Source organism: Cottoperca gobio, chromosome 17 (genome assembly GCF_900634415.1).
Source record: "Cottoperca gobio chromosome 17, fCotGob3.1, whole genome shotgun sequence".
Classification (NCBI taxonomy): domain Eukaryota; kingdom Metazoa; phylum Chordata; class Actinopteri; order Perciformes; family Bovichtidae; genus Cottoperca; species Cottoperca gobio.
The window spans coordinates 698,748-715,739 of record NC_041371.1 but is presented as its reverse complement, the minus strand read 5'-3'; the positions used below and the strand labels follow the sequence as shown (position 1 = coordinate 715,739).

The window sequence follows — 16,992 nt, the reverse complement described above, 5'->3', positions numbered from 1 at the left end:
ACAGTTAGCTGTTTTAACTACTTTATACACAGTTAGCTGTTTTAACTACTTTATATACAGTTAGCTGTTTTAACTACTTTATACACAGTTACTTAGCTGTTTTAACTACTTTATACACAGTTAGCTGTTTTAACTACTTTATACACAGTTAGCTGTTTTAACTACTTTATACACAGTTAGCTGTTTTAACTACTTTATACACAGTTAGCTGTTTTAACTACTTTATACACAGTTAGCTGTTTTAACTACTTATATACAGTTAGTGTTAACTACTTTATACACAGTTAGCTGTTTTAAGCTACTTTATATACAGTTAGCTGTTTATAACTACTTTATACACAGTTAGCTGTTTTAACTACTTTATACACAGTTAGCTGTTTTAACTACTTTATACACAGTTAGCTGTTTTAACTACTTTATACACAGTTAGCTGTTATAACTACTTTATACACAGTTAGCTGTTTTAACTACTTTATACACAGTTGGCTGTTTTAACTACTTTATATACAGTTAGCTGTTTTAACTACTTTATACACAGTTAGCTGTTATAACTACTTTATATACAGTTAGCTGTTTTAACTACTTTATACACAGTTAACTACTTTATATACAGTTAGCTGTTTTAACTACTTTATACACAGTTAGCTGTTTTAACTACTTTATACACAGTTAGCTGTTATAACTACTTTATATACAGTTAGCTGTTTTAACTACTTTATACACAGTTAGCTGTTTTAACTACTTTATACACAGTTAGCTGTTTTAACTACTTTATACACAGTTAGCTGTTTTAACTACTTTATACACAGTTAGCTGTTTTAACTACTTTATACACAGTTAGCTGTTTTAACTACTTTATACACAGTTAGCTGTTTTAACTACTTTATATACAGTTAGCTGTTTTAACTACTTTATACAAGTATCTCAAATATTTTTTTATTTTTTATTTTTTTTTAGCTTATTCAGGAGTTTCAGCTGAAACTGAACAATGTTTACAGGCAAGAACCTAAATATTTAGAATATGGAAATAATAATATTCCATCTAAATTGTATATAAACTAGAATTCCCATTGTTTGCAAGTAAAAACTTTGCTAAGTGAAACTTAATATATATTAACATTACCTGCAATAAAAAAAAATTAGAGGAAAAATGTAGCTATTGACACAACACGTGCAACAAAATGATTTTATTATCACATCTCAATCACATAACACTTTAATAAGTAAGCACTGTTTTGAGTAAAACCAAGCATATCCACCACCAACAATAGGTATTGGTATTTTATTAGCCAAATGTAAATGTGATGTCTTTACTAGTATTAAAGGGCAACAAAAAGAAATAAACGACAAATGTTAAAGCTGAAATCTGTAATATCTAAATCAATGTATTTTTGCATATATATTCACCAGTATGGTGGAGTGTGGTTAACTTAATACTGCATGACTTGCATGTTACATTACATTACATTTCTTTTAGCGCTGCATCCTTCTCTAACTTTATTAACCAAAAATAATCAGCTGGTTGAACCACGGTTGCAGGTGCTTGCTATACGTTATTGATCCATTTGACTTATTACTGGAGCTCACCTGTGCTGGTTAAAATGACAAATGCCATCGAAGAAAAACAAGTCCAAACTGCACAAACTGCACACGTGAAGCACCGTCATCTGTGCTGTAGTCTGAACAGGCAGAACATCACAGATCGCAGTTCAACCTACTAAAGATACATCAAACCTACAATTTAATCATGTAAAATGAACTAATTGTGTTACCAATACAAAATGTACACATCAAATGCAATGTTTTAATTGTCATACAGCTGTTCGTTTGACTTATTTTCCATTTAGTTCAGGTTTAAACTGTAATAACCTCACAGTGCTGCAAACATGTCTGCAGACAATGACATGTTTTCCTTAATATCCAAAGTAATTCATAATTTTCTTAAACACACCTTTCTTTTCTTTCCTCTCCTGTTTTTCTTGATGCAATTCCGCCTCCGTTTTCATGAGGTTCTTTCGCTTGGCTACTTTGGAAATGATTTTTGCTTTTTCCTTCATCTCCTCCAAAGACTGAATTCGTGCCAGGTAACCCACTTTGGCCTCGGCCCTTTCTCCTTCAATCAGCATGTCGATGTAATCTGGAGTCGTCAGAGGATTAGGACTCAGGGCGATCTCTTGCAGACGAGTTAAAGAGTGAGATGACTGATCCATGAGCGAGACTATCATGTCTTGAAGTTGAACAATCTCTTCCTCTTGCCTCTCAATCACCTCCTGAACAGTCATCTTTTCTTTTGCAGCTTTTTTGTACTTGTCTTTTAGCTCTTCCAGTGTCTGCTTCTGTTTTACTTGAACATACTCCCATTTGTATGTCTGGTTGAAATGCACACTCCATATGCATTTCCCAGGGCAGACAGTGCACTTCCCAGTGCGATCCATCGACGCACAGCCACGTTTTCCACTATCATCTGCTATCAAACACGGGTAGTGGCATGTTATCGAACAGTTCTGGCAGTTGGTAATGTACTCTCCTTTCTTTGTGAGATTTGTTTTGACTGGCATAATAACATCCACCTCAATCTCAAAGTTTTCATTTGACGTCATGGCTGATTCATGCTCTTTAATCATCTCTTTGGTTGTCTTGATTTCTTCAAGTTTTGCTAATCCAGCTTTAACTTGCGGTTGCAAACCTTCGACGGCTGTTTCAAGATGCCTTCGTTCTTTTAGAACCTCTTGGGTCATGAGCAAGCTTTTGGTTGTCATTTTATCCAAAGCAGTGAAGAACTTCTCCATACTTTTGGCTCCCATTTTCCAAAACATTTCATCAAAGTTGTCATCATCCTCATCAGAGTTTCCATCACAGGCCCGTTCACTGCTGCTTCTGTTGTCTGCAAACAATGCAGAGTTGTTGAATTTGAAGTGAACTGGAAACCCTAGGTCATTTCTCGGACATGGAACCCTAGAGACGTTTATGGCCTCAAGAACCGGTGGCTGCTTGCCATCGGCAAAGGTCACCAGCATCAGAATGTTCTCTGCCACATCTTTGCCATAAATGGAGAGCACAGAGTCAAACACATATTGTTGTGTAGCTGTTAGTCGTGCAAGAGAGGCCTGAGTAACAAAACACACTGCATCAATCTCACTGACTCCATTAACAGAGGTGAAGAGCCTCCTGATTTGCTCTGTGATCTCCTTGTCTCTTTTTATGCCTCTTGTATCCCCAAACCCTGGGGTGTCCACAACGGTCAGAGAGAAGGGGATTTTGAACCCCTCTTGGTGGTTGATTTTGTACACGGTGACTTCAGAGGTCTGGCTCTCAGCTTGCGATCTCGACTGATCCTCATCAATTAATTTGAATCTGCAAGTGTCCTTCCACTCAACACCAACAATGTAGTTGATGAGTCCGTTGATCAGAGTAGACTTTCCTGATCCGGTCGCTCCAAGAAGCATGATAGTGCGATTTGACCTCATGCTTTCTTTGCCAAAGTCATACCTCCGGCATCCATCGATGTCCAATTCTTCTTTTGTCAGAGGCAGTTTGTAAACTGAGGAAGACTCAGAATTGATCCTTTTGCTTGTACTTTTGAGGAATTCTGTGAGATGTATAAATTCACGTTTTGTTGTGCAGACATTAACAGTGATGCTTTCTTTGCTTATTCCAGCTACACCACAGTCACACCTGACCCTGACAGCATATTGTGTCTCAGACCGAAGCCCTGAAATGATCAACTTTTCAGCTCTTGCCATCATTTGTTTCCATTGGAGATCTTCCTCTTTCACCTTGTGGTCTGGTTCGGCGTACTCCACGATGTAGCTCCAAACGTGGACATCTCGTCCAAGCTCAGCAGGTTTCTCCCAGCTAACCGATATCTCACTTGAGTTTAGTTCAACTTGAGGTTTTCCAGGAGGGCTGCAAGGCAAGGTTGTAATGCAGCCACTGACTTCACTGGCTGGCCCAACACCTACTGAGGTCACTGCTCTGCATCTGAACACGTACTCTGTGTTCGGACTCAGATCGCTCACTGTAACTTCTTCAGCTTTTGATGCCGTTCTTTGTTCCCATCCATCCTCTCCCCTGACACGGTACTCAACAGAGTAGGAGGTGATGTTCTCTGCTCCAAATCTGGGTGGAGAAATCTTCAGTGTCACACTGTTGTGGTTTGTATCACTTACTGTCGCTGTTTCAGGCTTTGAAGGCGGCTCAAAGTTGTCATTGACAGAAAAGCCGTCTTTATAAAGGTAGATGCTTGAACCTTTGTGTGTCTCATTTGTTAAACCCACCGTCAGAAACTTAATCTTCATGTTGTCCTGGTTGGCCTCTGCAAAATCACTGAAGAGCTTTGCTTTATTCCTCAATGAATCTGATACTTTGCTCGAAAGGTACCATTGTTCCTTCTCTAAATCTCGAGTGTGTGGATCTTGAACGTCGTCTTGTTTGGGTGTTTGTTTTAAGTAGTTTGATAAAGTTGAGAGGTATGGTTCAACACTTCCCAGTGAGGTGAAGACAAAACACACAGCGTGCTCTACATTGAGACTTTCTTTGCACAGGTCTGTTTGAGATGAGACGATCTTGGTGTTTTTCATCATGGAGGTGAAAGACTTTAAAATGCAGATTTCCGTCTCCTTACAGTCCATCCACTCGTTCAGGTTCTTGCTGTTGAAAGGAGAAGAAGTTGTCTTCTTCAGGATCTCTGCAAGCACAGCCTCCTCTTCTCCTCCTCCTCGGATAGATGGAAGTTTCTTTGACAGGGTTCGTTGGAACTCCAGTTTGAACTCACAGCACATCTGTTTAAAAGTTTTTATCTTTTTGCCAATCTGTGAGAACTGCTGGGCAGTGGTGGTTTTTAACGCATCGTTGCACCTCATTTCCAGGTCACTGAAGTCCTCCAGGACATTCTGGGATTCTTGAACTAACCTTATACTTATCTGACGAACGAGTTTAGCGGCAGAAGAATCTAAACTGGTCAGTGGCAACAGCCAGACCTTCACTGGTACAGCGTTTTCTCCGTTTGCTCCCAACAACTTTGGAAGGCTTTGGTAAACTTCTACTGCATCCTGAAAGGACACAGGATTCTTTTCAAGAGAAAAGTCTCCATGGAATTTGCAGGAGAATTTTTCAACATTTTCTCTGTCCTCGTCTTCCATCTTCAGTGAACCTTCACCCTCTATTGAAAAGCAGGGAATTTTCTTGATCATCACCTTCAAGTTGCCCTGAATGTCTTGATGATTTTCTTTTTCAGACACCTCACGGTCAAAGACAAAGAAGGCTTGTGCCCCATAAAGGATACCTGTGACTACATGTGTTGCTAGTCCTTTATCAAAGACATACGGATGCTTCACATTGCCTCTTCCAAGATGATTCATCGACAGTTCATGGAACTTTGTGGTAGCTTTGTAGTTCAGTGTTACTCTGGCCTGATTTTTGGACGTCTTATGATCATTCAGGTATTTGGCCGATCCTTCAACCTCAACCAGTCCACTCAAGAAACTTGCCTTCAGAGAGGCTTCAACCTTTAGTGCTGAAGATTTATCCTCAAGTGACTCAGATGCAACCATCTCAAAGTCACTGCTAGGTTTTGGTCTTTCTCTTGTATCTTTTGCCAGGTCATCACAGTCCCACAGTGTCATGCCTGCCAAAGAGGAAGTGAGGAAGTTAAACTGCCTTTTATTGCATGATAGTAATGCTTGGCTTTAAGACACACAATAAGAGAAACACCAAGATTAAAGATTGAATTCTCAAGAGTTTTTTAAAGGTTAGTTTTTAGAACTGATAAAGTAAGTCTTGTAGGTGTTTTTAATATTCATGTGGACAATGACAGCCTTAATACTGCGTTTATCTCTATTAGATCGTCTTCTGTCAGTGTGTACATAAACCTGCTCACTGTAATAAACACACCCTCAACCTTGTTTTGGCATATAGCATTGAAATTGAACATTTAATAGTCTTTCCACATAATCATTTTGTTATCGGATCATTATTTAATAACTTTTTGATTCCTATTACTGGACTACAGGCCATTAGGTAAAGAAAGTCCTACACTAGAAGTCTATATCATTGTGCTGTAGCTAAATTTAAGGAAGTGATGCGATAGAAATTCAATTTAATGCCATGTCTCGACCACATTGATCATCTTGTCGACCTTCATCAACTAAATTAAACGATTTCTCTCATCTCTCCTTCTGTAGCTTTCTGCAGGTATTTCTGCATCCGGAGCTGTAGAGTCTGGATCTATGATCGCAAGTCACCGACTGCCCCCATGTTCCTGCTCAATACCCGCTGCTACTATTAGTTCCTGTTTTCATATTTGTTGAACGTTGTTATTGAGTGTTTGATTAATTACAGCTCAAGGTTTTCTGCCTGTTAAAAGGGAGGTTCTCGCTCAGGTCCTTCATTGTGGTGGGAATTGTTGGGTTTCTGTAAATGTTATAAAGAGTACAGCCGAGACCTGCTTTATGAAAAGTGCCCTTATATAAATACAATTTAGTTAATAAAAATAAATGAATAACTAGTCTGAAGCACTGTGTTATACTGAGAACAGGATCAATTCACAATTCAAGAAAAAACAATTGCATCTTTCTCACCAGGGACCAGTGAATCTTGACGGCAGTCGTACAGCATCCCGAGGCTGAATGGCCGGCCGAGCGCCGCCATCTCCATCGTTCTGCTGGCTTCAGGCTCCATCTTAGTCACGACTAGAGAAAACAGAAAGTTTGTTTAGTTAACTCCTGTGACTCTCCTGCTATCAAAACGGTCAGTTATCTGTCACCCTGTATAGTTGCTGTACCAAAGACAAGCTCCTCTGGAGGCGAGAGTTGAATATTACATGTTGCTTTTGGGTGAAAACCCGTTTAAGTGGTTTGTATGTTTTCCAATTTAAAGACCATTTAATTTCCTGTGAATTAATAAACTCCTGCAAAACCAAAGTCAAACTATAAAAACAATCGTCCTTTTCATCTTTTATGAAAAGAGACTTTTAATGACCAGTTTGTTTCTGTTAATTATTATTTAATTTACTGCTGCAACAAGGCAATTTATACATAAAACCAATTTACCAGTTTCTAATAAAGTGTTTTTACATCAGAGGGGTTCGGAGAGAACTGAGCTGTTTGCTTTATCTGGTGGTGAATTCACTTTCATGCAAACTTGACGTTTCTATTTTTGCCAAAATAAATAAATAAAGTGGCAAAACAGGGAAAATAAATGAAATATGCACCTCCTGTCAGCTGCTGCTACCCTGACTTCAAGTCTGGACCAGCCTGCTTCTACTGACACAAGATAAGTTATTATGGACTGGAAATGTATAAATTCCAAGCTTCACATTTTTAGTATAAACCATTTATATTATAAGAAGTTGCAGTAATAATCCTATTGAACCTCGTGCACATTTGCATATTGGTGTAATCATTTGTGCTTAAAGTAAATCATTTACAGGAAGTTCAGTTACACAGCACTCATCATGGCCTCGCTCTCACACCAGGGGTCAGGGGGGGCCATAACAGCCAAATATTGTTCAATGTATTTCCTTGAGAGACATTTATTTAATAAAATTGAGTTTTAAGTATATCACGTCTCCGAGTACTAAAAGCGGTGTCAGTGCCCCCCCCCCCACACACACACACACACAGCGGAGGAAAGGAGAGGGGAGAACTAAAACAACATCCGCTGCTAAATGTTTTACTTTAAAATGACACAGTATAATTATATATTACTTGTTACTCATGTTAAAAACTGTCTGCGAGCCATATCGCGTCAGCGAAAGAGCCGTAGGTTCCCGACCCCCCCTTTACATCCCGACCCCCCCTTTACATCCTTTAAACACATCAGGCAACACAGAAGCAGATTAACAAGAGCAGTACGTGTACTTACAGGAGAAGTGTGTGCGACCTCTGAGGCTCAGCTGTAGGTGCACTTATATAGTCTCTGGGAGAGAAACACCCCCAGATCTTTATTCATGAAGGGGGGGGCGGCACAGAGGAGAAGCAGGCTGATTTCCCAGAAATGACATAACCTGCAGCACGACTTGAAGAATGTACCGGGAGGACAGACCTCTGTGATGACGGTACATGATGCAGGATACAGGACTTAGTAACTCTTTGTTTTAAATAAAGTTTATTCTTTGTATTATTATCTCGCTGCACAAACACACAGAGCCTGAAGGTGGAGACATTTAAAGTGTGAGGTTGGAGTAATTCATGAAATTGTGAAAGCAGCTTGTTAAGCGTTGTAAACAAAGAATTGCATACATAAACTGTATTAAATGATAAGTAATGTGTGATTTGAACAGTTCTACACAACTTTGTTATGCGTTTATCAAACGTTAGATGAGTCAAAAGGTCACAGCTCCACCAGACTCAGAGCTCATCTTCATTCCTCATCTGTTCCCACGTGTTTAAGGTCATGTGCTGGTCACCGCTGAGGGCATCAGACATACTATTAAACACTTAAACCACCAAAACACCGGGATTTAAAGGTGCAATATGATAATTATTGGTTTGTATTGAAGTAGAACAAAGTTATTCTGCAGGGTTAGCTGTTAACATCTCTTGTACGATGGGAGCAGCGATGCAGCAAATTTACTTTCAGTTTCAGTTTGACACAGTGCGTTTCTGGGAAATGGTCTCACTGCTTATAAATCTGGGGGAGGGGTGTGTGTGTGTGTGTGTGTGTGTGTGTGCGTGTGCGTGTGTGTGTGTGTATATAGCAGAGTGAACTGAAGCAGTCACTCTCTTCCGGAGCAGAGACAGCAGAGAGGTAAGTTGCTGAACACTGTTCGTCCACACTTTTTATGTTCCAGTGTTTAAGTTATATATTCGTTGTATAAACATAATTGCATGATTTAATTTTAGAATTATTTATGTTTGTGTTTATTGTACTCGTCTTTTCTTCGTGGTTGATTCAGAATGTAAGAATCATTTGTGTATTGTGACTTTGAAGGTTTTTGAACATTTCATAATTTTGTACATTATTATTATTTAACACAAAACGTTTTATAAAATGTTTATTATTTACACAGAATTGTTAAATGCTTCATTAAATATACTAACTTATACTAATAATAATATGCTATTATTAATAATGATAATCCTTGTAATAATGAGCAATTATAGTAGGAATAATAATAAAGATAATTTAAATAATAATGCTAAAACAAATGCATTATTATTATTATTATTATAGCAAGAATGATAATAATAATAATAATAATAATAATAATAATAATAATAATAATAAGAGCTGTAGAATGTAATAAAATACTTTTTACACATTACCACTGAGGACAGGAAGTCTAACTGAAGTTAGATTTAAAAACAGCATTATTTCAGGTTGGAGAGCGGGGTTTTATTTGTAGTTCCCTCCTTTCCTCCGCTCTGTCTGATAGGTGTGTGTGTCTGGAGCGAAGCCCCGCCCTTCACAAAACAGCGGAGGGGAGAAGCAACGCTGTAGACACTGAAACGTGCACATAAATTAGATAATAACATAACCTTTACTTTATTAAATAGAAGAGCACCTGTTCAATGTGATAAGTGAGTTGTGAATATATAAAAAAAAGAAACACCTTGAATTTCAGGGGGGGCGCGGGGTTCCGATGGGGGGGCGCAGCGCCCCTCCAAGACAATGGTAGGGGAAACACTGCGCACACTGTATAGAGGTGAAATACTGCGCTCTACTTCTTCGGAGCAGGTGGCTCAGAATGACAGGTTGCACCTTTAAATGCATGCAAACGTACCTGCGCGTCACTTTGATCCGTTTGGACGCTGGTGTGATCTTTATTCTGCAATACCACTGCAACATTATTATTTCTGTACATGGCTTGTAAACTACGGTGTAGGTTTTCCCTTAAGACGGCCAAAGAGACGAGTTAATGTCACTGAAAACTGGACTTTAAAATAAAACAGGAACTTTGTACTTGTTTTGTTTTTTGTTTCTAGGACTTTGAAGAACAAGGTGCAAGTCCCAAGCAGCGTTTTGAAAGCTCAACAGCTGGATCTGGACTGAGAACAGCCAACTGAGGTTTGTTGTAATTAATATTCAGCAAGTTTCCTTGTATTTAATATTAGTGTTGTCAGGAGACTTAAATTAAGATTAAATCTTAGTGACGATCATATATTTTGTTTGCATTTGCTTGGAAACGTTTCTTAGAAACATTACGAGTAACATAAAGTCGTGCATTCAAAACGTTACTGTAGTGAAAGTATAAAACTATTAGCATCCAAAAGGTACTTTAACCATTTCAGAATATAAATTATTGAGCATATTGTATATATATATATATATACAGTAGAGCATATTGTGCTCTACTGTATATATACTTCCGAGTAGCTTTTGAATTTCACCAAAGGATCAATAAAGTTGATCTTGAATAATACATGATAAATTGTTTGTTGATTATATTCTGTAGTGAAGTATAAAGTACAATATTTGCTTCTGAATTGGAGTAGAAATATAAACTGGCATGAGAAATGGTCCTTAACCGTTCAGACGCCCCGTCCATCACAATGCACAGAACTTTCCAGATGTCTAGCTCTATGATCACCGTCATCTGACTCCGCCCAAATGCACACTTATCTGATTGGATGTTTATAAGCCAATCAGAGTGATGCACATCTAAAGTGGACTGCAGTGGAGCCACACCCCCTTTTTCTGCAAAGATGGCCGACCACGAGGCAACATTGTAATCTATTAATCATATTGTTTAAGTAAATCATTTATGTTTGAAGTAAACAAGAGAAGTTATCATATGAAAGATTTATAGCTTTCACTCAAAAGTAAATTAAATACTGTGGATTTATTCTGTCCGATTGGACTTTTGAGTGAAACGATCAGTTTAAAATGTTATTGATTATATAAACAGAAAATACCACACAAGACTTTTAACATCCTGTTTTCTGGAGATCATTTTTAAAAAACATTTTGTTAAAATACTAAATATATATGCAATGTATTTTAAATCAACACTTTATTCATTGATAAGAGTTAACATTCATAAAAAACTCATGTTTTTGTCTCTTTTGTCATTTCTACCATTAAGTAGCTTCTCGACAGAAAAAACACATCCAAGTATTTAAATCATAGAAATGTGATTGCTTATGATTTCTGAGTGCATTTAGAGTAGAAATCCACTATTACAATATTTGTTTTGAACATGTTCTGAACGGGTCAGGTACAGTTCTTCAGTACTTAGTTACTGTCCACCTTTGTGTTTGAGTCGCAGTCCCTAATGCAAGTTCACGTAACAACAATGCACTTTGTGCTAATAACAAGCATTTCCACTAATTGCGTCAGGCAGCTCACACTGCGGCTCTCTTGGCTTCCGCAGGCAGGTAGGCAGCCATCACACCGACTCAGGGGACCTTTTCCATACGGTAGTTGTGTTCTCACGGTGTGAACTGTGGATCCTAACAGACCTTTTTCAAGGAAAACATTTTGACACATAAAAAGCAGGGGAAGCGCAGGTGTAATTGACAATAAGACCAAGATCCCAGTATCGTGCAGGTTGTCTCACTGGAGAGGCTTCCTGGGACACTTAATGGAACATAGCCAATATTTAAAGGGTAACTTTGGTACGTCCACTAAAAGTTTGTTTTGCCACCGACAGGCTCAGATTGTTATTTTAAGTGTGTGAGAACATTATGAAAAGGACCCTATTGCTCTGTTTGTTATTGTAAAATCTTTTAAATAACACGAAGCTACACTTTCTGTAACAAAACAAACACTGAAAATTCAAAAGAAATAAAAAATATGAAAGAAAACAATGTATAACACAAATGAAAATAATGATGCCATTTACAACAACTACACAGGAATACTCACACATACAGTATATTATTCAATTTCAAAGGATGAAATTCACATCATTTAAAAAAGGCAACAACAACGCCTCTATAACGTACCAAGGCATCTTTGCCAGATTTGAAATTGACCCCCAGTACTGCAAGAGTACAACAATTAGATTATCAGAGACGTCTAAATGGCTCATAGCTTTTAAGCATATTATTGGAGCAATGCCAGAGCTTCATAGACGAGCAGAATAACCTACGTCCTTTCTGGTGCACACTGAACGCCGATGTGATTTGAGGGCAGGTGTGCTTTGTTAACCATATTCTTTAAGGACAGTTTCAAAAGACAAGGAATCAAGACGAGCCCAAACTTCTCGTCTCTTTGCTAAGCAACAGAACTACCACTCGAGTGTATTCCTTTAATCTTCATTATTAAATTAAAATGTCTGTTGATGAGTAGCTCTGTTGCCAACTGCTGATTTGAATTTAAACCAAGAGACATTGTGCAATAATGTGTTAAAGGGGAAAACATGCCCCAAAGAAGATCAGGAACTTTTTCATTTTTCACATTGATAGTGCTTCTTGACCTTCACCGTATCACCGCTCTACTTACTTTCAATAATAGTCAGTGATCTGTGCCTGTGTTAGTTTTCCTGCCGCACTAGTAACAATAGGAAACACATAATAGTGCTGCAGCTGAGGGTTGAAGTCTACACATTTTTATTTTGTACATGTCATCTTTTGCAGATTTGGACCTGAGAGCAGAAGACACGTTTACTGCACAGACATGTCTGAAAGGTTTTCTAAGAAGAACTAGCTACTACCTCCGCAGAGGGCTGGTCCTGGATTCATCGGCTTGTAAAATTAGTACTTCAAAAACAAAATGTTTTCTAGACTTCTTGGCAAAGAGCCCAAACGGCTGGCTGATGCCGTTAAAGATGAAAGCACATTGTTAACATCCGAGACAGATCCTCTACCTGTTTATAAAATTAAACTGCAGCAACAAAAAATCAATCTAAAAGGGTGCAAACAATTCAGTTTGGGAAAAAAGTCCAAAACCAATCATTCTAATCGCACCATAATGGTTCTCGGAGCGACTGGGGCTGGGAAGTCAACTCTCATCAATGGCATGATCAATTATGTTCTAGGTGTTGAATGGAAGGATTCATATCGGTTTAAGTTAGTTGATGAGGATCAAGCGAAATCCCAAGCTGAAAGTCAGACTTCTGAAGTCACTGCGTACAAAATCAACCATCAGGAGGGTTTTAAAATAGATTGCTCTCTGACCATTGTTGACACTCCAGGCTTTGGAGATACAAGAGGCATACAAAGAGACAAGGAGATCATAGAACAGCTCCGTAGTCTCTTCTCTGATGAGGGTTGCGTCAGTGAAATTGACGCGGTGTGTTTCGTAGCTCAGTCTTCTTTGGCACGGCTCACGCCAACACAGAAATATGTGTTTGATTCTGTGCTCTCAATCTTCGGCAAAGATGTGGCAGAAAACATCCAGATTCTGGTGACATTCGCAGACGGCAAGCGCCCACCAGTTCTAGAGGCGATCAATGCCTCAGATGTCCCATGTCCTAAAAAAGACGGGGTGCCAGTTCACTTCAAGTTCAATAATTCTGCATTGTTTGCAGTCAACAAATCAGCTGCAGCAGACGACGGGAGTGGGGATGAGGAGGATGGAGGCTTTGATGAGATGTTTTGGAAAATGGGGGCAAAAAGCATGAAGAGGTTCTTTGCTGATTTGCAAAGGATAAAAACCAAAAGCTTGAAAATGACAAAGGAGGTCCTCAGAGAAAGAAAGCAGCTCGAGAACTCAATTGAAAATTTGCAGAAGCAGGTTAAAGTTGGGTTAGCCAAGCTTGAGAAGATGAAAGAGACAAGTGAGTTACTCAAACTGCATGAAGCAGAGATCAGCAGAAATGAGAAATTTGAGTTAGAAATCACCGTCATAAAGCCTGTTCAAGAAGATATTTCTGGCACTGGAATTTACATCACAAACTGTCAGGTGTGTCATTTCACCTGTCATCCTATTTGTATACACGCAAATGATGAAGATAAAGAATACTGTGGTGCAATGGGACCAAATGGAAACTGCACACAGTGTCCAGGCAAATGTCATTGGCGTAAACATTTCAATCAGAGGTACAGATGGGATTATAAGGAGTTTAAAGAAAAACAAACAGTGAAAGAGCTGAAAGAAAAGTACCTGAAAGCCGCAGAGGCTAAGGGAACTGTTGAGGAACTGACTAACCAACTCCAGGTTGAATATGAGCGTCTGCAGAATGAGGTGGTGGCATTGATGGAGAATTCTGCCAACTGTCTAAACAGACTAGAGGAGATAGCACTGAAGCCAAATCCTCTCTCCACTCCAGAGTACATTGAAATGCTCATTGAGGGAGAGAAAGCTGAGGGCAAGTTAGGCTGGAAGCAACGAGTTCAGTACCTGATAGCCATGAGAGAAAAAGCAGAGCTCATGACTAAAGTAGGCAAGAATGAGAAACTCCTTTAAAGTCAAGAACCTCAAACTTAGGACAAAATCCAGAGCAGTGCCAACCAAGACAAGACGTGTGTATACAAATAAAGAACAAGACAGGACTGTGAGTGATGCTGAAAGCAACAAGTTCAATAACTAGTAACAATGACAGAAAAGGTTTGAGTCGCGACAGTAAGAGAAACTTGAATCACTTTGACGAAGCATAAATGTGTAAGAGATAAAGAAAGGTGTTTTCCTTGTAAACGTATTCCTGCAGGAATTAGTTCTCTTTAACAAAAAGTAAAACACAGATTTACCACGTTTTAACATGTTGTGTGCAGGAACTATTAACTTAGCTTTTTATTTTAACATATATTTTCATGTACCCAGTTTACATTGTTCCAGACAGGGTTTTTAACATGTTTTTCCTAAGTTTTAAAGTTGTTGTTTTATCTGCTCTTCAAATATTTTTCTTTTTTTGTGAATACTTAACAATTCTATTGATTTGTATTGAACTGCATTGTATTGTCCTGTAGTAATTAGATGATGGAATGATCAAATGATAAATAAATCATATCTGATGTATACAAATACTGTCTGTTGTTTGCAAAGTCACATTAAATAAACTGATAATCATGAACTGATCGACACTTAAATGTCAATTTTTACATCAAACAAATCTAAACTTTGCAACAAGTCTTCCTATGGTCAACATTTCTTTAATCGACTGCATAGCTCATCTTGTTTATGTCAGAATAATTCTGCTATGACAAAGTCTGAGTAATTCATGAATCATTTCAATCCCCTGAGAAATGATTTAAAAATAAAATAGATATCTTCAAAATGAGAGCTCACCAAGCTAACATCAAGTAAACAAAACTGCAACTGGTGTTACTAAACATAATCATTGCTCTCCCTGAGGTTTCTTCCATTTTATCCCCTTTAATTATGGGGTTTCTTTTAGGAAGATTTTCCTTGTGCGATGTGAGGGTCTAAGGACAGAGGGTCTAAGGACAGAGGGTCTAATGACAGAGGGTCTAAAGACAGAGGGTCTAAGGACAGAGGGTCTAATGACAGAGGGTCTAAAGACAGAGGGTCTAAGGACAGAGGGTCTAAGGACAGAGGGTCTAAAGACAGAGGGTCTAAGGACAGAGGGTCTAAAGACAGAGGGTATGAGGACAGAGGGTGTAAGGACAGAGGGTCTAAGGACAAAGGGTCTAAGGACAGAGGGTCTAAGAACAGAGGTTCTAAGGACAGAGGGTCTAAGAACAGAGGGTCTAAGGACAGAGGTTCTGAGGACAGAGCGTCTGAGGACAGAGGGAGTAAGGACAGAGGGTCTAAAGATAGAGGGTCTAAGGACAGAGGGTCTAATGACAGAGGGTCTAAAGACAGAGGGTCTAAGGACAGAGGGTCTAAAGACAGAGGGTCCAAGGACAGAGGGTCTAAGGACAGAGGGTCTAAGGACAAAGGGTCTAAGGACAGAGGGTCTAAGAACAGAGGGTCTAAGGACAGAGGGTCTAAGAACAGAGGGTCTAAGGACAGAGGTTCTGAGGACAGAGCGTCTGAGGACAGAGGGAGTAAGGACAGAGGGTCTAAAGACAGAGGGTCTAAGGACAGAGGGTCTAATGACAGAGGGTCTAAAGACAGAGGGAGTAAGGACAGAGGGTCTAAAGACAGAGGGTCTAATGACAGAGGGTTTAAAAACAGAGGGTCTAAAGACAGAGGGTCTGAGGACAGAGGGTGTAAGGACAGACGGTCTAAAGACAGAGGGTCTAATGACAGAGGGTCTAAAGACAGAGGGTCTAAGGACAGAGGGTCTAAGGACAGAGGGTCTAAGGACAGAGGGTCTGAGGACAGAGCGTCTGAGGACAGAGGGTGTAAGGACAGAGGGTTTAAAGACAGAGGGTCTAAAGACAGAGCGTCTGAGGACAGAGGGTGTAAGGACAGAGGGTTTAAAGACAGAGGGTCTAAAGACAGAGGGTCTAAAGACAGAGGGTCTAAGGACAGAGGGTCTAAGGACAGAGGGTCTAAGACAGAGGGTCTAAGGACAGAGGGTCTGAGGACAGAGCGTCTGAGGACAGAGGGTGTAAGGACAGACGGTCTAAAGACAGAGGGTCTAAGGACAGAGGGTCTAAGGACAGAGGGTCTAAAGACAGAGGGTCTAAGAACAGAGGGTCTAAGGACAGAGGGTCTGAGGACAGAGGGTGTAAGGACAGAGGGTTTAAAGACAGAGGGTCTAAGGACAGAGGGTGTTGTAACCTGTACAGTCTGTAAACACTGAGACAAATTATAACTTTGTGATATTGGGCTGTACAAATACATTCGATTTGATTTAAACAAGGTTAGATAAGTATGTCATTTGAAAATGCATGAAAAGCTTATGTATGCATTTCTCGAGAGCTACTTACTGTATTCCTGCATAATTTTGAGAAATAATTCACGGTTCTGTTATGAGGCTTTACTTACTCATTAAATACCCACATCTTACTTACTGATCACTTTGGACTGTCGTAACAGTCTAGGAAAATAAATAACAAATTATTATATCGGCTGACAGACATTGGACTTCATCCCTTTGTGACAGTAATTCACTCTGTAAAACAATACAACATTAACTTTGTCAGACTAAAAGGGTTTCATTCTAACTCTGTTTGTCAGTACAAAAAAAAAACTTTTAAATGATGCATCGTAAACTAGCTTTAACTAGACCACGCTGAAAAAAAATTAATGCTGAAA

The 16,992-nt window shown here is 39.1% G+C and overlaps 2 protein-coding genes across 5 annotated transcripts; one reads left to right on the top strand and one right to left on the bottom strand.

Moving 5' to 3' along the window:
- Nucleotides 1-1,170: 1,170 nt before the first annotated feature.
- On the bottom strand, nt 1,171-7,882 carry LOC115021931 (uncharacterized). Of its 2 annotated transcripts, XM_029452662.1 has the most exons (4): nt 7,864-7,877; nt 7,211-7,259; nt 6,579-6,689; nt 1,171-5,626 (listed from the first exon to the last, which is right to left on the bottom strand). In XM_029452662.1, the coding sequence occupies exons 3-4, from the start codon at nt 6,676-6,678 to the stop codon at nt 1,914-1,916; spliced, it is 3,813 nt and encodes a 1,270-aa protein (XP_029308522.1). In that variant the 5' UTR covers nt 6,679-6,689; nt 7,211-7,259; nt 7,864-7,877; the 3' UTR covers nt 1,171-1,913. The 2 variants fall into 2 exon arrangements, with proteins under 2 accessions (XP_029308522.1, XP_029308521.1); XM_029452661.1 differs by lacking the exon at nt 7,211-7,259 and having other exon boundaries at nt 7,864-7,882.
- Nucleotides 7,883-8,407: 525 nt separating this feature from the next.
- On the top strand, nt 8,408-14,847 carry LOC115022929 (uncharacterized). Of its 3 annotated transcripts, none has more exons than XR_003833969.1 (4): nt 8,408-8,467; nt 8,699-8,748; nt 9,927-10,008; nt 10,502-11,000. XR_003833969.1 is itself a non-coding variant. In XM_029454042.1 (3 exons), the coding sequence occupies exon 3, from the start codon at nt 12,658-12,660 to the stop codon at nt 14,290-14,292; it is 1,635 nt and encodes a 544-aa protein (XP_029309902.1). In that variant the 5' UTR covers nt 8,699-8,748; nt 9,927-10,008; nt 12,522-12,657; the 3' UTR covers nt 14,293-14,847. The 3 variants fall into 3 exon arrangements, 1 of the variants encoding a protein (XP_029309902.1); XR_003833968.1 differs by having other exon boundaries at nt 8,453-8,467; nt 10,437-11,000; XM_029454042.1 differs by lacking the exons at nt 8,408-8,467; nt 10,502-11,000 and adding an exon at nt 12,522-14,847.
- Nucleotides 14,848-16,992: the final 2,145 nt, after the last annotated feature.

Bases quoted from the DNA above. Each gene is read 5' to 3' on its own strand.
- LOC115021931 (XM_029452661.1), bottom strand. From the start codon at position 6,678: ATGGAGCCTGAAGCCAGCAGAACGATGGAGATGGCGGCGCTCGGCCGG. The intron at 5,627-6,578 runs GTGAGAAAGATG...CCTCTTTGGCAG, and splicing joins TCAAGATTCACTGGTCCCTG to GCATGACACTGTGGGACTGT.
- LOC115022929 (XM_029454042.1), top strand. From the start codon at position 12,658: ATGTTTTCTAGACTTCTTGGCAAAGAGCCCAAACGGCTGGCTGATGCC.